This window comes from Ischnura elegans, chromosome 6 (genome assembly GCF_921293095.1).
Source record: "Ischnura elegans chromosome 6, ioIscEleg1.1, whole genome shotgun sequence".
In the NCBI taxonomy this organism is placed as follows: Eukaryota; Metazoa; Arthropoda; class Insecta; order Odonata; family Coenagrionidae; genus Ischnura; species Ischnura elegans.
Window position 1 is genome coordinate 62,063,954 of NC_060251.1, and position 21,448 is coordinate 62,085,401.

The following is a 21,448-nucleotide window of genomic DNA, read 5'->3' on the forward strand; positions in this document are numbered from 1 at the left end:
TGTTTTATTTCCATTTCCAAGCAGACTATTTCAAAATAAAGCATGTTTTCCTCATCAAGAGATGAATATAATCAGTCCCACAAAGAAAGGAACGCCAAAAATTCAGGCATGGAAAAATGAGACAAGTGAAGTTAAAACTGTAATTAAACAGGCATAAGGCCCATACATCAAACAATATTACCGTATAATCTATTTAAATATGAATACCCTCCAATGATTTGTCAAACCAGACAAGTGATCAGGTTTTTGCATTAAATAACTTGTAGGGATACAAATTGCTGATAACTGATCTAAAATTACCTGATATTCAGTACTGCCTGGTTTACAATCCTTGTTTCTACGCGTCTGGCATTACAACTGCATAACACTGAACATTACGTTACCGCAAACAAGGAACCACAGACTCGACTTCTGCCGCTACTCAACCAAAAATCTTGTTTTCAAAAATGGTGGTGACATCTGTAGTCAGCTCTTGAAGTTGACTTTCACGTACAAGAGCATCGCTGATAGTAATGTTTACTTATTGAAACGATTCTGGCCAGAATTTTTTCATTTCACTAAGTTGCAGGAGTGTTTTTTAATATGTCAGCCCGCGGAGTAAAGAAGCGTCAGAAGGCCCTAACAAAATCCCAAAGGGCAAATGTTACGTTTCCCGTCGCGCGAATGTACCGGTATTTAAAAGCTGGCACCCATCGTCTCCGAATTGGGATGGGTTCGCCGGTGTACATGGCAGCGGTGATAGAATATCTCACAGGTAAATTATTTTGGTTTCTCTTTTAGCATTTTGCATGAAAATATTAATTAATATCATTTGTAGGTATTATAATTTCTTGTATGCGCTTTAAAATTGATGCGCTAAGATATTTTTAATTGAATACTGGTAATCGATTGCTCCACATTCTTACCGCCAGAAATGTAAGACTTTGAGTCTGGATAAGAATTTCCAATGCAAATTATTTTCCTTTACAGCTGAAGTATTAGAGTTAGCCGGCAATGCTGCCAGAGACAACAGAAAGGGAAGAATCACGCCCAGGCACATTCTGCTTGCAATAGCGAACGACGAGGAACTCCACTTGGTAATTAAAATATTTTTCCACCTGTAATTAATGCTTAAATATAAACCGTTGTCATGCTAGCTCCGAAGAGAATGACTTATTAATTTGTCGAGGATTAATACTCGCATTTAGTATCAGTTTCCATATTAAAGAACCTGTGAGCAACAAGTCCTAATCATTAAGACGAGTTTCAAATTGAACGCCGCATTGTATTTATTTTTCCGCTACTTTTAAGGTACCCTGTTGTTATTTGTTTCTTGCTTGCATAATTGATTAGATGAATAATAATTGTGCCACTTTCGGCCATCCACTGAAGAAATCATTCTGGATGGGGTAAATGGAATTTCATCTTTTTCTACACTTAGCTTTATGCAGCCTTTGCTTTGCGTTTATGTAGACCATGTTGGAATTTATTATTTTTTTCATTTTCACTGCTGGCCTTACTCCTCACATTCCACAACCTTTACCCTTAAAAATTACTTGGGCAGCAAATAAGAGGGAAATGCATTCAGGAGTAAGAGTATCAAGGCCTGGTTACACAGTACATTAACACGTGCAAGTTAATGTACATTTGCGTGAATCATTTTGGTGGAACGGAATGTACGAATGCATGAACCAAATTAGAACAGGTTCTATTTTCCGTTCATGCGTTCACACAAGTTGGGTGGTTACACGGTACATTTTCGTGTTCATTCACGCGTTCATATATTTTGACATTAACCCGTATGTGTTAATGTATCGTGTAACCAGGCCTTCAGGGAGGGTGAAGCCCTGGAAAATGAAGCATTTATGAGTAGAAGTATATGATAACAGGAGCATCAAAGGAACAGGATGTAAAAACTGCCAATGGTGTGCATCATAATGCTTTATGGGGTCAGAAATATGCTGACTGTGGAAAGTCGAACCTACAAGAGTCATCCCAATGGCAGGAGGAAGAGTTGAGTGAGGTGTAGGGTGCAGTTTAACTGCCACATTAGAAAGAAAAACACCTATTTCTAGAGGTAAACAAAAGGGTTTGTCAAAGAGAGGGTAGGGAACAGAGATATGAAAGAAACCGTAACTCTAGTTATTTCTGGCAATTGACATCCAAGTAACAACATTGTATGGCTAGATGAGGTGGTTCATTGTAAACTGGAGACAGCGATTCACCAAGGGGCACATGCAGTCACCAGGTTTCTCCGCCTTCTTCCTTCTGCTGTAGGGCAACTTTGGCTGGCATAGGGCAAATGTTGGCTCATGAGGCTTAGTAAGTGGGTTTGGTGGAATTTGGAGGTGATAGGGGTGGAAAGAAAAAAAAACAGAGATGTGGGTGCTGGTGAAAAGAGGAACTTGAAGAGCAGATAACAATTTGGTGAAGGGTGCTCACGGAATATGTGCTGTACATTTAAATCTGCATGCTACTTTGCAAGATGCATCAATAGGCATGAAGTGAAGGCATTAAGTCTTGTTTTCCAACTACCATTCATCCTTGGTTGCGTGATGTGTGGCAGCCTGAATGCAGACTAATTGTCTCAATCCCAACTCTTTTGTTCTGGCTGATCTTTGATCGTGACTTACAGAAACATCTTTGAGCATGATTGCACTGTGTGATCAGGGAAGATCATTACAAAACCTTTGTTTCCCAAATAACTTGTACGTGACAATACTGCATGAAAATATATTTTTTCCTGAACTTGAGGTCATGACGCCACCTGAAAAACTACCATGGGTGGTTGGTTCTTGGTAACTAGGGATTAACGATGCCATCGGCTAGCCTGTAAAAGATTTTTTTAAATTTTGGTACATGTTGTGAATGACTTCATTATTTTTTTGGAGAGAAACAAATTTGGTCTCAATCTTGACAATGATTATCCTTTCATTATAATGCAGACAGCTTTTCACCTCAGCATTACCCTTTCTCCAGAATTCCAATTTTGAGATACTTTGTGTATAATCCTTTAACTTCCACTCCAAAAGCCTCCCTCCTTGGCCACTTCATTTCACTTATTGCTGAAACATCGAGGTTCAACTTTGCATTTCCAGTTTCAAGTTCTCTATCCTTCCACAGGTCCTAAGTAATCTAGCATTCCATGTGTGTATCCTCAGTTTTTTACTGCCCATGACTGATGTACACTCTTGCGTAGTCTCCACACATAGATCTTAATAGGGGAATTGTTTACCTCTGGAATATTCTATTTGAGAGAATGCCACAATGTCTTGAAAGTGATGGTTGGAGTACCTCAGACTCCTCGAAATGATAATATAGTTGTTTTTCCTTGCCTTCCACATTTCAGTACTTCAGCCATTAAGGTAAATGTTTCCTCGCCTAAAGTTAAATGAGTGTCACTGTACTGACCATTGTTGTCTCCTCCTTCACTCATATGATGAAGAGCTTCTGCTCTCTTCCCCATATGATTGGAAGCATAATTGTTTGCTACCTCTCGTCATCAAGTCACGACATCTTCACAGGCTTAAAGTATCATTAAATGGATATCTATCTTACCCTTGGATAGACCCTTACTACTTTGGAATGCCATCGTTTTTATTCACACCTGTTCGCTTATATTGTAGATAACCTCTGTAAATAGAGGCTGACCTGCCATCTGCAGCTCAGTTGACTCACTTGGTGGCCATAAGCTTAGCCACGAGAAAAAACCGAAATGAAAACTAAATTGTAAGCTATTTCTTGTTCTGTTCACTATGTCAGTTAGCAATCCACCTGTTTTATTTTCAGCTTTTGAAAAGTGTGACAATTGCATCTGGAGGAGTTTTGCCAAAAATTCATCCAGAATTACTGGCAAAAAAGAAAGGTGGTAAATTTGTGGTTGGGAATAACATTCCATTAACAGTACCATACAAAAAGCCAATCGCCACAAAGCCAATGGCTCACAAAAAACCAACATCTCCACCTGAACCTAGTTCTCCCCCTGCAAAAAAGCCTGCTGCTTCTCCAACAGGTAAATGTGGTTCCTTTTCCACTATATCGTGCATTTATATAAATGGAAAGTTATTTTTTTATTTATAAACTTTTCTTTATAGTTTAAGCATAAAATTTATTCATGCATGCCATTGTTCAAAAGCTGAAGGCCCAGTCATGTTGAAAGGTTTGTGAGAGGTCGGTGCGGTGCTTTTTGTTTATAAAAATACTTACAAATTTGTGAAAGGAAAAGGTCTCCTCCCATCAATGGTACGGAAGCTGGTTTTAGAATGGGTACCTACTTGAAGTGTTCTATTTCTGATTGAAGTTTTCCTGCGTTTGCCTTTGATTGTTCTACATGAATATTTTAGGGTACTTCTGTTTTAGTCTAATGAAGTACCTCCTATGCCTAGGTATTTAAAAATTTATGAAAACTATTTTTGAGCTTGAGTGAAAAAGAGCCGTGCAAAGACTTTGAAATTTTAATACCCTGACTCTAACGTAGTATCAAATGCTTTGACAGCAATTCAAAATGATTACATCCGACTATGAAATATATTTATTTTAGATTGGAATTTAAGTGAAAGTGTGTACAGTTTATTTAAATTCAATTTCTTATGAAATATTTGCTAGAAGTATTTTGTTTCCCTTCAACATTTATTTTATCCAAATGTGATGTAGTTTTATTTGAAGTTAACAAATGCATATGTTCGACACTTCCACCAGACAAAAGTGCTGCATATTACAGAAATATTGAGGAGTTGCTATTGTCATTGGAAATGTAGTTTCAGGGTGGAGAGTCAAAATCATTTTATCCTAGTGACTCCAAGTTTTGCCGGTATCAACGTGAATGTTGAAGTTCCTGTAAACTTTGTTGTGAAAATTTGCAGTTATCTGGAGCTCAAAATTTTTCATAAACTTCTATGTTACAAAATTTTAAATGTGTGAGAGACATCATTAAGGTTTGCCACGAAGAGGATTTGACAGAAGTATTTCAGAGGGTCGCCTAAATTTCTAATGATGAATAAAAATTTCACCAAGTTGCCATACTGTTATATGTAGAATGATTTTAATACAGTTGTAAAATATTTACATCAGTTTTGTCCCCAAGGTTCGTCAGAGCAATAATACATTATAGTGAGGGAGCATTTCTGCTATTTAAAGGTGGCTTTTTGTCTAAAATGGGTTATTTTCCTTTTCATGTGCTCTTTATTGTGATTTCAGTGTGGGAAAATTATTTTTTTCAGCAAAGCCTAGCAGGGCCAAAGTAAAAACAAGAGATGGTGTTGCTAATTCTCCAGCTGGCTCTGGGGTAACAGTCCTCTCTGAGAAGAAGTTATTCTTGGGCCAGAAGGTAAGTGAATTTATAGGTTGTAAAATTATTTATTTTGTAATGGTCATTGATAAAACTGCCTTATAATTTTTCAAATAGTTAATTTATGAGTTTGCCAAATTTATTTGGGATCTTACATCTAAAATGTTTGATTTTTAATTAAATTAATCTTTCATGCATAACATATTCTTATGATTATAAATTCCGTTATTCATTTCTGGGCTCGTGCACATTAGTGTAAAGAATTTTTTCGGCCTCTTCTTCGTATTTGAAACTGTAATTCGTCCAATTCTGCCTTAGTCATTCTATTCATTGTATCATTGGAAAAAATCTGTGTTGAATCTTAATGAAAATATTATGTTCATAGCTGACTGTGGTGGAAGGTGACATCACGTCAATGTCAGTGGAAGCAATGGTGCATCCTACTAATTCCAGCATAGGCTTAATGGGTGAAGTGGGCCAAGCTCTTGAAAAAGCTGGTGGAAAGGAATTTTTACAGGTAAGAAAAATTTATTGGAGAAATCTTCCCTTTTGAGGAATAGAGTATTGATCTGCTAGAAATGAATTGGGTTTACATTTTGGTTGTAGTCCAATTGTTTAATTTTGGAAGACATAAAAGCAATCCTTGATTAGGCTTACCACTCATTTAAATCCCACCTCAAGGAGGATATATATTCACCTGTTGTATGCATCATTTATTCCAGGAGCTACATGACCTACGATCTAGTCATGGTTCTTTGGATTCCACTACAGGTATGTAAAAGTAATTAATCCCTAATAGTTTAGGTGTCTTGGGCACCCAGAAATGGCTCTATCATTAGCCTTCAATTTAGTTCCAAATGTACCTGGAACTAGGTGATCCAGTATGTAGTAGTTTCTACTGTATTATTTTCCACTCTACATTATGTTGTGGTCACTTCTTAATTCATTGGTTAAAGCACAATACAGAAAACTTGGAATCAATCTCAGGACTTATCTATTTCCAATTTTAAGCAAATTGAGGCATTTATTATTTTTGGTGGTGGTAATTTGTAATATGATGATGGAGTAAAAGAAAGGAGATAAGCAAATAATATTTTTATGGTTTTCAAAATTTCCCTGAGGGGTTATTTATATTTCAGCACCACTAAATATTCTCTTGTGACATTGCCTATGAGGCAATTATTTTGTTTTCATCTTTGCTGGTTGAATACCATTCTTTAATCAATTGAATTCTCACCCTTGACTTATTGCTTTCGCTTTCTAGCCTACAAACTTCTATTAATTGCTTCACTGAAATGAGCATACATAGTATAAAATGGCCCTAAGTTTTTACAAAAAGCATAGTATGCCACAACTAGTTTATGATGGTAATCTGTTTCATTGGCCTTTTTTAGTGCAAGTGCTCATCAATTTAGTCCACCTAAGGATGTGGTAGATTTAGGTAGAGTTACCCCGTAACTCAGCCCTTAGTGTCCAAATTTTGCCTTTTCAGGGTAGGCCAGTGCCAGGTTCTTTTCTGAGGTTTTTGGTATGGTGTCTAAAGCTTTGAGGTCCTTTGAATGGCATACCTTTATGAAAAAATAGCTGATGACAGCAACTATGAATATTAAATTTTTTGTCGGTGCATCTTGAATTGAAAATGAATTGAAAATCTTGTATTATCTCATTTATGGCTCACCTACCCTGTAATACCTCATTATACATTGCATGTATATGGATGCAACCAGGTGACACAGGAAAGTTTTAAATTTACATGAGCAAATATGTATGAGGCACCTCGTTTTTACCATGTTTCATAGGTGTATGAAAGGGTAAGCCTCAAATGTCAAGATAACCTTCAGGTTGAATGAAAACTTCTTGGTATTTGAAAGATAAATATTTTTACAAATGCCTGCTCATGATGGTTGGATGTATAATATACTAGTTGAATCTTCTCTCGGTATATCTGTAGCCAGTTAATTATTTTTCTCTGTTTGGTACCATGACTTTTGGTCTCAAGACCTAATAAAGTTAGCTATAACATGAGACAGTCTAGTCCCAAAAAATATTTCTTAATAGGAAAACCCAAATAAACCATATTTTCATAATGCCTGTGATTCTGACTTCAAAGTACAGGCCTGCCAAGAAGGGAAGTACATAGTTTGTAGTAGAGGAAAAAATATTTCTGGTGATCTTGCTCTAGTGATTTCAGGAGAGAGATTTTAGACCTGCATACCAATACCATATGGACTTAGCCCCCAGCCCAATCTGTGTGGCACTGTTGCTATTAAGTTTGGGAAGTAAATATTTCCATTTTTAATGGTCTAGCTTAATAGGCTGTTGATTTTTGCTGCCCAATTTATAAAACTCATGTATATGGGAGTATGCTTTTGCATCATTTTTAATTGTTGAAATAATGTCTCTCATTTAAATCAGCTGCTGTCTGCCCTGGACATAATTTTCCTGCTAAATGGGTGATACATGTTAATGGTCCAACTTGGAGTGAAAGTGATGCTGCTGAAAAGCTGGAGAAAACAGTGAAGAGTTTTCTCACCCTTGCAGACCAGAAAAACCTGAAATCCTTGGCAATTCCATCGATTGGCAGTGGCAGGTAAAATCCTTTTCCTGTTTAATGAAAATTTAATCCAGTTGGGAAAAATCAGTTAGTTTTGGCCTGATATTGGGACTGTTTTCCAAAGGAATAGATGATAAGGTTCGCTGTACAAGAATCTGTTTCAAATATCTTTGCAACTGGGCCTTAAATGCAAGCTCAGAATGTTTCGATGAATGTCGTGGCAGGATGTGAGACCTGCGACACTTGGGAAGTGGAGAGATAGAAGTGGACGTTGCCATGTTTTCACAAAAGTCTTCATCAGTGCATCGAAACAAAAGACTGCCAAAAATCCTCTTCCTACTTGGCAACACAGCAAACTTACTCATGAAGCATACACCACGGAGGTCTGAAAACAACTGAATTTTCTGGAGGCTAGGCTCCACCTATCACATTTTGGTTGGTTTTCAGAAAGTCATGTGCCCTTCGCCCTCACCCTCCAAAAAACTTGGCCAGCCACTCAGTCGAAAATATATTTTAAATAAATCCTATTGAACCTTACTAGTGCAAAGAAATTTTTGCACATTTATGATACACGTGAGTTTTGACAAGACAGGATCAAATCATCAACTCCAGGCTATGTGTATCAGTACTTAGAGTGCTATGCTGTTCAATTAAGTAACTTCTTCTTGAAAATATTAAGGAGATAAATGCTTCTTGGTGTTGTGTCCTGATTGCCTTATAGAGTGTACAGTCCAGCTATTTTTTCTCTTGAATTTTCATTTTTCCTTGTGATAATAACATTACCTTGTAATACATATATTATTATCCCCAGTCGAAGACAAAATTCTTTCCAACTGTAGGCGACAGGAAGTGAAGGAACTGAACATGAAACAAATACTAATCAGAAGTATATATATCTAGCCAATGTATATTGAGTAAGTCACGTCAATTACAAACCATATTCAAGGATCAAACAACCCTCAAGACTTCCACTCAAAGTCAGACAAGATATTAAATTTTGAGAGCTAGAGTTTATTGGCAAAGATTGACCCTAGAAAAGAGAGTGAGACAGGTTCAGCTTCAGAGTTAGGAAAGGTCGTCAAAGCAATTCACAAGAGGAGTGGGTACTGAGGGGGCAGGTGATTAGGAGCTTGGTTAAGGGGAAAATATGAAGGTGGAGGATGCCATGATGGTAGGGCTTTGGATTTCTTCACATCAGGAGATTTCTGAAACAATCTTCATTCAATCTCAGACTGTGAGGTTCAAGGGGGAGGGCCAATAGAACGTAGTAATTGACCACTGTGTTGGGGAGGAAGTAGAGGACTTCGGGAAGGAGAGGTATTATTGTTTCCTCTAGTTGTTTGCCAATGGGGGAGTTTCTTCTGCTGGAACAAGGTGGAACCATGGGAGAGGGCATATTGAGGCAGGTGATTCATAGCCTTGGAGGTGATGAAAGAGGAAGATGAGTTTGTGCGTTCTGGAAGGGGGTCATCATTGTTGATTGGTGAATCTACGGAAAATCACAGGATTTTTCTTCTCCACAGGAAAATCTTTCCTTTCAGTAGAAACATTAAATTATGGTTTTGCTAGCAGTGGCCCACGTCGCCCTAATGACGGCATTGGAATTTCCCTATCCTACTCCTTCCATCCTTATCCTTTCCCTGGAGGCATCATCAGGCTCTCATCATGTCCTTTCCTTCCTCTGTCCTTTCCCTCCTGAGGTGTGCAGGTGTAATGTCTCGGGCCTACAGACCCAGCCTTCAGGAGTGTAACCCCACGAGCCCACCGAGGGTCCTTCAAGTGTCCTGTTGATTGGTGCCATCACATCGTAACCTGCGGAATGCAAGGTTCGAGCCTCATTGCCTCTGTGACTAACTACCTGTGATCCAAATGCCACTCTGCTATTTAAGTCAGGATTTGTAGCACGGCTGGTATGGTTTGTTAGTTAGGATTGTAGATTGTTCTGATTCTGCCAATGTTGTTGTATTGGATAATTTCAGTGGGAGGTTTTCTGGCTGATCCCTGTGTGGGTTCCCTTTGCTAGTCTTGTAAGTCTGGAGGCTTCACTGCCTGCAGAGGGTAAACTGTCCACAGGGGGGGAAATTTCTTAAAAAATAATATAAGAAAGTGGAGGGGGAGGCATAAGTATTGCCACGCTCTTAGTTCAACAGTGTTTGGATTATTTGGCCAAGAGGTTGACAAGAAAAAATATTTATCTTTCTCTGAATGGGTGCGGTTAATCAAACATTATGCGTACATACAGTGGTGTATCCAGAGAGGGATTAGGTATCCAATTTACCCGAGATAAAATGGTATTTTTGTTCGGACCCCACTACTGGTAGGAGGTTACTCCTAAGCCCCCACCTAGCTCTCCCCTTGTCCCTATTCTGGATCCGGTGGTGCATACATACAAATATCCAATTTAGGTAATATGTTAGGAATTTCTTTGGCATCTGAAAATTCTAGTCTCGTAAGTGATTGGCATGTTATCATTACTGCTCTATTCCTTTTTTCCCTCAACTAATATGAAATAAGATATCTTTTTTCTACTTCTTTGCTTCTTGCATTGATAGTTTTGCTTTTTTATGTTGAATTATGCTTGAGACATTTTTTCTTCCTATTCCAGAGCTGGATTTCCTAAGCAGCAAGCTGCTCAAACAATTTTGAAGGCCATAAGCTCTTACTTTGTCAATGTTATGTCCTCATCCTTAAAGCAAATTTATTTTGTCTTGAAGGATATGGAAAGTATTGGGATATATACTGCTGAAATAGCAAAACTTGACTCTTAGACATCAGGAGCTATAAGGTAAGAATTAATCATAATCCTTTCAAAAGCTTGTTTTTCCTATGTTTACCATGCAAATAGTTGTAGAAGGAAGCATCAGTTGACATGCTTCTACATTTTACTCCTAATATAATTTGGAAGTTCATCTATTTTTATAAGAATGCGTACATATTTATTTAGGTACTCATTTGGCAGCAAAACTATTCCATATTTAAATTGTGTTTTACACAGAAAGTTGATTCTTGAATGCTGAAAACTTATCCTTGTACACCAGAAGTTTTTGCAATGCATATTTTCTTTGTATGGGTTTTTCATGGTGGTACCCATTTCTGTCATGTAGTTTTCATTGTAAGAAATCTCACGAAAAAAGTCATTTTTCCTACGAACCTACATTTTGTACTCTGATTATGTTAATTCTTGTATTGAACACACTTTTTTTGCAAATGTTTGGGCCTTAAATGTAACTAATTCAAATTCAGTAAGTGTCAGAGTACATATTCTCAAAACTTATTTTCTTGGACATCATGGAGAAAGTTGAAATTTGTATTAATGTAATCGATTCTCAAAACATTCTAGGTTACAGAGAAAAAGGAACGATTATTGCAATGGATAAAGGACTGGGCCAAGTCTTCTCAGTGAATACATGGAAAATATTTTCATCTTTTTTGTGTTCAAATGTGGAATTATGATCAGCGGTGCTGTCACTTCTGAATTTTGTATTTAAAATGCTGACGTCTTTCAGATAGTACTTGAAAGAATAGTTTAATAACCAGGGTCGCAACACCGTTGTGACTTGCAACATTTTTATCTGTGCAACTCAAAAATTCATCAAAGTTGTGATAAACTTTAGAAACTTTGTGATTCCATTATTTTTAAGATGAAATGATTTCAACACAATGCTTGAATTTGTGTTACATAGATACTAAGTATGTATAATGTCAATTGATGTACGCTGTTGTTTAAGGAAGGTAATTTTTTATTTCTTTGTTATGAGAATCATTTTCTCACACAAAATTTTATATGATCAAAATCTATTGAAGTTTGTTTTAGTTATAAATTTTAAATTAATTTTTAAAAATAAGTATAGTTTTTGTTCCTAAAATTAGGGACTTCTCTAGTCATGCAGGCATTAGATGTGCAATCTACAAAATATTTTTCATATACTTGTAGATATTTTATTGCATTTAATTGAAGAATTCAACACAATTCATAGCTTTTATCGTTAAAACAAACAGGTCTAATAATTTGTTAACAGTCTTCTACCATGTTCCATTTGACTTACTCACATTTTCTGATCCATTCTCTTATTCAGAGGACCCTGCATCATGCATTTTGCATAGTCATTGAGTTGTAGTGTGGCATTTCTGCTTTTTATTGATGCTAGTCCTGCATGTGTTATGTCTTGTGACCATAGTTTTTGAGGCTCCACAAATACCTACAGCCTTAATCATTTGCTGCCCAGTTTTGTGTGTGTGAGCAAGTTGTTGTCAACAACATGTCAAAAGCTTATTTGTATTTTATGATTCTTGCATTAAAAGTTTGGTTTCTATACTCTTGTTTGCATGTTCATTTTCTCGGGAAGAAATGTTTTTATAATTTCACCTGACCTGGCATACATAACTCAGATATAATACATATATGTTGCTGATGACTCTTACTTTAAGATCATCTAATTCTCCTAGTGATTTCACAAAAAACTGGAAAATTTTATAATATTTAACAGAAGAGCATCATATTTCATTATTTATTCTTAAGATGGCTGTATTTAGTTATGGGAAAATATTTTTATTTTAGTGAAATTTTAAGTATTCACTCAAAAAGGATTGGGTGACTTAAAGATGTCGTGTTTATCTGAGAATCCTTATGGTGAAAATTGATGAAGTGTGACTTAATTTATGGTTGGCACTAACTTCTTGGCTAATGTTAGTAACTTTGGTACAAAAAATAAATGGCAAGGAATGGACCACAGAAGGATCATAGTTTGACTCAGAATCAAATGCTATCATCTGATTACCTCAAAAGCTGTAAAACCATCAATATTTATTGCATTCCATCAGAGAAATGTGATGACTGTATTTATTATGTACTGTATTTTCTTGAATATTTGACCAACCAATTTCTATGACACTTCTTTCTTGGTGAGAAAAAATAATTTTCAATAACAAATAGTTTTTATGAATACTTAGATTTTCAGGGCTATTGACTCTTGTACATGTATTATATTGGGAAAGAAAAGTGAAAATAAATACTATTATAAAACATATTCGTCACTACTTGCATTTAAGTTATGGAATCTAATGTAAGTCAATGAAATTTCTTTCAATTTTCCAGCAAGCCCTCCATTTTGACAGTCCTTATGGGAAACGGCAGTGCATTACGCATCAAATGGCAATTCATGCATAATTTGTAGAGATAGAAAAAAATGAACTCACAGTGCATTGGTATCTGAAAATGGTGAGCGCAAGAAGTACTTGAAAAAGCCCGCCTACTCATAGTAAACTCTGCAAATATTTCACCAAAACAGTCATTTTTAAACCTCATACCTATCATGCCAGTGAAATTCAATCACATGCATCACAATATGACCAACACAAAAAGAATACCCTCATACAAATTCTTCCTCTGCATCTTAGCTCAATTAGTTTTACGCCTGAGTTTTGATTTTAAGACCTTCTGAGAGCAGATACTTAACCCACTACACTACTGGAATCAGTGGCGCCGACTCCATGGGGCCTGAAGGCGCCCGAGCCCCCTCAAAGTTTCGTTAGGGGGGGCGGAGCCCCCTCAATAATTCAAGATAATAATTAAGTTATATTATGCTTGGTGAAATTACAAAAATATATTGGTGTTTTTTATTTCCCATGTTTGACGATAGTTACCTTTTAAAATACATTCAACAATGTGCTAAAACAAATAATTGAAAGACAGTAAGCAGGTTAACTGAAAACAAGTGGTGTGAATTATGATAGTGTTACGGTGCTGCGACACACTTTGAATATTAACTCTTTCCGGGGCAAGACCCCCAATATGGGCCCTCCCAATATTTTTCATAAGTCGGCGCCCCTGACTGGAATGATTGATGCTAAGTATGTTGGCTATGTACGCAGACTTCCCCGTAAAAAGTGAAGCCCATTCCTAATGAGATGTAAACAAACGTAAATTTAAAAAAATTATTCTTCCCTTACAAAGAAACTTTTTGACATTAACTTCACTGAAATAGCATAACTGAGCAGAGGATTCACGTTTTGCTTAACCATTTCAAAATAGTTTCATCATACCTGCAAAAATGAGGATGTATGGCAACCCAACCAGAATTACATTTACTAAAGACCTCCCCCCACCTAAAATGTTCACAGTGGACTCTAGTCATTTGATCTCCCTGTAAGCAATTCTGGGATATCTATATTTAACTTGGGGATCTGCTAAGTAGGGTTTCCAAAGATTAAACTCCACTTGCAATTTAACATCAATTAGTTAGTGGCTGTAAAATTCAATACTCACAAAACTACTAAAGGAGAGGAATTTAAAGTTTGAGCCCCTGATTTTTTTACGCATGTACCTCCCAAAATAGCAGTTCAAAATATGCATAAACTAATCTTGAATAGTCACTGTTGTATTATTAATTACATATATCCACAGAGGCTTCCCCAACAGCTTTTACGGTAGTAATGTTTATTAGAAAATAATAGGGTGGTTTCCTTTTACTTTTTTATTGCCTAAATCGAAAGATTATTACTCCAGGAATGCATGTTTCACGCTTTTAGATTTTTAAATGACGATATCTATTTTTCGCAATTAAATGAAAAGTGAACATTTTCAAGCGCGCAAAAACGTGAAGGGTAAGTATGAATGCCGGGAAAACTCCCATGTGACGTCGTACTGTTTCCCGTATCCGCAAGTGAGGTGACCTTGGGGCGAGAGACTGAGTGCTGATATGACGCAGGATGCTAGCAGGTAGCAGAGTACCATGCTAGCTGGTAGTGCTTGGCTTAAATAAGGATTATTAATACCTTATCAAATGAGGAAAACTTTCCGACCGTAGCCAGTGTTAATAGGTGATTATTAATACATATTTCCCTGAGCTCTGTGCCTCATGCATGTATTGGTAACCTCAGACGATGTAAAACTCCTATCTACTCGTATAGAAACTAGGTCCCTGTGACATCACGTGGAGTGGCATCGCATGGGTGCCAATCTGGCCTTTTTCAAATGAGGATAAAATTGACCCATGCCATTTGTCTAAACCGGTATTTCTAAAACCAAATAATTTGTATATTATGAATACACTAATGGTGGGTAACGAATCGCAATCAAAGCCTTTCATTTTCTTTGATGAAGGAAACTACCCTATTGTTTAACCTCATACTAAACCTATCACAACTAAAAAGCTGAAAGGGAATACAACTGATCTATTCAGGGTCAATAGGCGTAGGTTCCTGGCCCAAACCATCCATAGCTCCAAAGTGACCACCTAAAATGGTAGAGTAAAGGGCTCCAAAGAGAACATTGCCACAGTCTAAACAAACTGTCTGTTTAGACCGTGACACTGTCTCAGTGTCCTCATTGTCTTTGGGTGCTATTGAATTTATAAGTTGCCCACTTGATTTAAAAAAGGAAGTACAGTGATATTCTTACCAGTTAATGAATATCTCTATACCACCTCCTGTATCATTTTTATTTTCAAAAGTCGTTCTCAATCCTGCAAAGCTGCAAAAATTCATTGTTATAAATCATTCATCCACAATGACAATGGCAACGATAAAACAAATTTCAGAACTACATACTCAAATGAAATTTATGGCTAATTTAATGAGATGTACGGTTTTCCAATGCATAAGAATTGACAAAAATTTACCAACATAGGCAACCCTCCCTCCACATCCCTGATCATTTCGGGGTTAGATGGAAGGAGGGACTTTCTAATCCCAATCTCATCCAAGAGAGATGAATCATTACCAGGGATGGGTCGAATAGCAGATTTCTTGAATTCGAATATCAAATCATTGCTCGAATATTCGAATACCTCGAATACTAAACGATGAATGCGGGAATGTTTGACTAGGTCGCCTATGCAGCAGGAAACACAAGATTTTGGCGAGTAATTGTGATTTCCTTTAAAGGATTCAAACAGGAATTTAGCTGATTGATGGAATATTTTAATTTTATGTAAACAATAGGGTAGTTTCCTTCATTAAAGAAAACGAAAGGCATTGATTGTGATTCGGTACCCACCATTAGTGTATTAATAATATACAAATTATTTGGTTTTAGAAGTACCGGTTTATACAAATGGCAATGGTCAATTTTATCCTCATTTGAAAAAGGCCAGATTGGCGCCCATGCGATGCCACTCCACGTGACGTCACAGTGACCTAGTTTCTAAATGAGTTGATGAGGAGTTGTACACCGTCTGAGATAGGAGTTGTACACCGTCTGAGATTAGCAATGCATGCATGAGGCACAGAGCTCAGGGAAACATGGTCTTAATAATCACCTATTAACACTGGCTAAGGTCGGAAAGTTTCCTTCGTTTGATGAGGTATTAATAATCCTTATTTAAGCCAACCGCTACCAGCTAGCATGGTACTCAGCTACCTGCTAGCATCATCGCTCAGAACCTCGCCCCCAGGTCACCTCACTCGCGGCAACAGGAAGCAGAACAACGTCACGCGGAGTTTTTCCCGGCATTCATACTTACCCGTCGCGTTTTCGCGCGCTTGAAATTTTTCACTTTTCATTTAATCGCCAAAAATAGATATAGACTAATAATTATCTAAAAGTGTTAAATATGTACTCCAGGAGTAATAATCTTTCGATTTAGGCAATAAAAAAATAACGTACGGTATTAGCTGGATATATAATACGTATTTCTCCAAATATAGTCCCCCCCCCCCCTACTTTTGAGGCTTCAGTTTCGGGAAAAGTCAAAAAAATGCGTTTGAATATATGTAGTCCCCCCCTTTACTTTTACCACAGGAATTTTTGGAAAAAAAGGGGGGACTATATTCAGACATATATGGTAATTCTTTGGCAGTGGCTTAGTAACCACAACCTCCATCTCATGTGCCACAGTGTGTACTTGAGATGTCAACACTCGGTTGGGAAAGTCCAGTCTGAGATTTTCCTAGGAAGATGGCTTGGTAGTGCATCTGGTAGCATACCTGACAGGCTAAGATTTTCTATATTACTGATTATTTGGCAGTTCTCTTAATGAAAACACAAAATGCAGTTTTTGGGATTATGTCTGAGGCACTTTCTAACATCCATCATACATTCTCACCAATTTCATGATACAACTTTTAATTAGTCCATCTGATTGCAAATTGATTCATTTACTCAAGGCTTTGGTAAACAATAAAATACAAGAATTTTTAAGATGGCCATCTTCGTCCACTTTTGGTAGAAGATCCTCACAAGCTTTCCAGCCTCACTTTTCAATGTCAATCATGAATTTAATTGAAGATTAAACCCTTTCCTCTAAAATATGTCTCCTTCCATTTTTTCATAATCACTCACAACATAGAAGTCATTGTTATCTTATTTTTTGGCACCATCCAGAAAAAAATTAATGGCCACATGGATAAGTAAAATACATCCCACTCTTAATTAATACTTTGTTCATCCATTATAATGGCAGGTACATTTGTTTCATAATACAGTGAGTCCTCGTTTAACGTTGTTGATTCGTTCCTGAAAAAGTCGACGTTAAGCGAAACAACGTTAAGCGATGCAGTATTTCCCATAAGAAACAATGTAAAAAATTTAAATTGGTTCCTATAGCCATGTTCCTAACAATCCATTTCTTCGTGAAGAATCCAGAATTTCCCGGGCGAGAATCCAAGGAGGCCAATTATCGGAGCCGTAACTTTAAGCAGACTTCTTGACCAATCGGGAGACACCTGAATCAGGCCAAAATGAAAAAAATCTGAATCTGACACTCGGAAGCACGAGGACGAAGGGCGAGTCAATTTTCGTGATGATATGAATTCTTTAACCCGGCGGAAATCGCGAGAAACATTCATTACCGATTTTTCACTTCAGCATGATAACGATTCATTCGAAACGAATTTTCATAACGAAAAGGTTGGGAAGAAGGCATTATTAAATGAAATATAAAAACTAAAAAGAAAGTATTTTTAATGGCGAAACATCGATATTTTCAGTAACAGAAGAAATTTTAACTGTAAAAACTCGACCTGCAAACCTAAAACTAGACCGATCTCTCCAGCAGTTGCACCTTCTTCAATTATTTTAATAATACCAAGTTTTTATTCTAATATCGCCGTTTTTTATTCACGTCTGAAGAACCACCAGGATAGCCACTCTTCTTCGTGGACATTTTTTTCGGTTGGCATCAGAAAAATATACGGATAATGGGTAAATGAGGCGATAATTATTCGCTCAGATGCATAATTAACATACGCTACCCACGCCAACCTTTTCTGTCGAACGAAAATTACCAATCGCATTAATATGGTAATATTTACTATACATCAGATGCGCTTGCGTTCTATTCGCCATTCATTTTTTTTTCGCCGCGCATAATTTGAACAACGTTATCGCGAAGCAATAACGACGTTAAATGATGAAGGGTTTCAATTTTTGGACAACGTTATCGCGAAACAACGTTAAACGGGACGACGTTAAACGAGGACACACTGTATGTGCATTTAATGCCAATTCATTGACATAATCTTTTTTACCCCCTTTTTCTTTTTATAATTTCATTCAACTTATAATTTACAACCACATATAATTAATTTAAATATTTTACAGCCCTAACCATGAATTTTATGCACTAAAAGGAAATTCATTACCCAATAACGAGAAAAATTTCTAAATCATTACTAATTGTAAGTAAAAAATAAACAAATTGAGAGACCTAGCAATTCACTAGCTCTTTAATAGACAGCCAAATTTTGCAGCCAGTCTGTCTCCTTAAACCTATAAGTCAAGCATCTCATTCCGTTATTCCGTCTAAAGTCGGACAGGGGTTGAAGTCGGACACCGAGCAGTTTTGATTTAGAAATGATATGGAATTGTTTCTGATCGGCCCACACGCCGCAACGTAACATGATCGCGTAGCGTATAATGTTTCCTTTTGGAAGCATTCACAACACCTCCTGTCTCGATTTAATTGGACTCGAAGTTGTAGATTAATTTCAGAAAAAATCTGGAGAAAATGTCGCTGTCTAACTTTCACATGCGACCTCCGTCAATGTAATTACAATCAGTATAAGGGTGAGTATAATCCTGAAGAAATATATTCTCTCCAAGTACGCATTACATATTTACAATGTACTCAAATCTAAATTTTGAGCGTCAAATAAATTTCCTGTCATTCCTTCTTGACAGCATTCGGACATATCCCCACCTGAAGTCGGACAGAGCAACGCCAAGTGACGGGAGAAGTGTATACATGTGTGTGGTTTGTGTTTTTTGCGCTAAGGAATTGAAGTGGTATTATTTGGCTCAGAAAATAGATAAGTACCGTGATATTGAGAAGGCACTTGAGGAATTTAGAGTGAAGAAACTTTCAATCAGAGCTGCTTCCAAGAAATACCAGATCCCAAAGTCAACTCTTTCTGTTTCAAATCATGTTTGTGGAATACACCCTGGCAAGCATGGAGCTCAGATAATGTTTAATGAGGAAGAGGAGGCAATTATCTGTGCAAATCTGACTAAGGTTTCGAAATGGGGCTTTCCATTTACAAAATTTGATCTTTGTATCTTGGCCAAACAATATCTGGACAAAGCTGGACGTTCTGAGCAGCGATTTAAGAATAATTTGCCTGGAGAAGAATGGGTGGAAGGATTTCTCCGCAGAAACGCTGAACTCTCTTTGCGGACTTGTAGAAATATTCCTATGAGGAGATCTAAGGTACGGTTTCATTTTATTATTTTAATTTCCAGTGCAAGTGTTGATTATTTTGTGTTTTTCAAAGTTTGCTCCAAAATTTCTGTTCATATTTACAGGTTGACTCTCAGCAATGCAAACAATATTTTGAACAGCTGAGAAAGACAATTGCAGAGGTTCCTCCATCCAACATCCTCAATTATGACGAGACGAACCTGGGCGACGATCCAGGTGGAAAAGTGTGGATTTTCAAGAGGGGGACTAGAAATCCTGAGTGTATTTTGAACTCATCTAAGTCTTTCACTTCCATCATGTTCGCAGGAACAGCAAGTGGGCGAACATTACCATTGTATGTAGTGTACAAATCAGAGAAAATGTGGGATATATGGCCCCTTGGAGCCCCCAGAAGTGCCAGATATCATAGGTCAGCATCCTGATGGTTCGACGAAATTACATTTCTTGATTGGTTTTCAGCCATCGTCATACCATGGGCAAATAGCCTCATTGGCCCAAAAGTGGTGATTGGTGATAATTTGTCCAGCCATTTTTGCACGGATGTGATAAGATTGTGTGAGGAAAATGACATTAGAATTGTGTGTCTCCCTCCCAATGCCACTCACCTGCTCCAGCCATTGGATGCGGCATTTTTTCGGCCACTTAAAATGGGTTGGAGAGTAATTTTAACTGAATGGAGAGCAACAGCCGATAGAAGACTCGTTACTCTCCCCAAATATGTTTTCCCTTCTCTCTTAGTGAGTTTGTGTGAAAGGGGGGTTGAGCCCACTGCCGCTGCTAATCTTATGGCTGGTTTCCGCACTTGCGGCATTCCCCCATTATTCCCGGAGAACGTTCTGAAGAAGATCGCCAGTGGATTAGATACTTCGAATACTAATGAAAGAAACTCGACCGTGCAACTTGCGAGTGACTGAGTGATGGAGCTGCTGGAGAAAATGCGATACGGAGGCCAAAAGAGTAATGCCCCTCCAAGAAAAAGAAAAATGAGCGTGGATCCATGTAAGAGCATCACATCTGCCGACATTTTGAGGAAACGTCCGGAGGAAACCGATCTGGGCACGTCGCGTGCTAAAAAGAGCAAAAAATATCAAAGATCAGTGCAAATTTCTCATTTTAATGATTCCTCGTTATGTGGCATTTTTTAGTGTTTTCCCCCCCTCCAAAATTTCTGGTACCCCCCCCCCCAGAAATTCTTCGAACTTCCTCGAACTTATCCGCAGAACTTCTCCCGCTAAGGACTTTTCGCGCTAAGGTTTTTCGCGCAAAGGATTTTCGCGCAAAAGGCCTTGTCTCGCAAAATCCTGTCTCTGGAAAACCCTGCCTCTGGAAACCCTGCCTCTGGAAACAGCCTCTGAAACAGCCCCGAAACAGCCCCGAACCAGCCTACCTGCAATCCAAGACTTATATAGGACTACTGCGGAGGAATACTTACTCCTTGGCAAGCAAGGGGAAATCGGTGCTAAGGCCTTAGTATTGCACTTTGGAGTGAGAAGTTTTACCATTGTCCTATCACAACTCTCTCTCCCTCCAACACCTCACCCCAGTATCTCCTTCCCCTCCACGCGTTCCAATGAATTATCCCTCTGATTCGACTGATGTCTCAAACCCAGAAGTTTGAGGGGAGAATTCTGGCTGGTATGCTGTTCACTCAAACCCAGGGATGATGTTTTGCCGAACAGCCGGTCAACAGGAGCAGTGGCGCAGTAGTGAATTCGCCTGGAGTACCCCCTCCGCCGCTTGGAAAAACCCCTCCCCTCAAATCCTGTCTCGTCTTGCAATAGGCAAGCCTCTTCTGCTCTTGGCCTGGTCGTGAACGCATGTCTAGTGAGACATGGCAAATTTAGAGCAATTATTCTGCTGGTATTTAGCTGGTAATGTTTCCCCTGGGATCATGATTTACTATCATTGTTTTCTGTAATACTTCTGATTTTTGAATACTCTACTTTGAATAGATATTGAACGGTAATAACTCATAAATTATTTTTGGCTACC

General features: G+C 37.8%; 1 protein-coding gene across 1 annotated transcript; it reads left to right on the forward strand.

Moving 5' to 3' along the window:
- The first annotated feature begins 480 nt into the window (after positions 1–480).
- On the forward strand, positions 481–12,133 carry LOC124160839 (core histone macro-H2A.1-like). Its single transcript, XM_046536931.1, has 9 exons — positions 481–754; positions 970–1,076; positions 3,769–3,991; positions 5,199–5,305; positions 5,652–5,783; positions 5,989–6,037; positions 7,682–7,856; positions 10,426–10,605; positions 11,161–12,133. Exons 1-8 carry the CDS (start codon positions 583–585, stop codon positions 10,586–10,588), a joined length of 1,128 nt encoding a protein of 375 aa, XP_046392887.1. The 5' UTR covers positions 481–582; the 3' UTR covers positions 10,589–10,605; positions 11,161–12,133.
- Positions 12,134–21,448: the final 9,315 nt, after the last annotated feature.

Coding starts and splice junctions, on each gene's coding strand:
- LOC124160839 (XM_046536931.1), top strand. CDS start 583: ATGTCAGCCCGCGGAGTAAAGAAGCGTCAGAAGGCCCTAACAAAATCC. Junction 1,077..3,768: donor ACGACGAGGAACTCCACTTG/GTAATTAAAATA, acceptor TTTTATTTTCAG/CTTTTGAAAAGTGTGACAAT. Junction 5,784..5,988: donor GTGGAAAGGAATTTTTACAG/GTAAGAAAAATT, acceptor CATTTATTCCAG/GAGCTACATGACCTACGATC.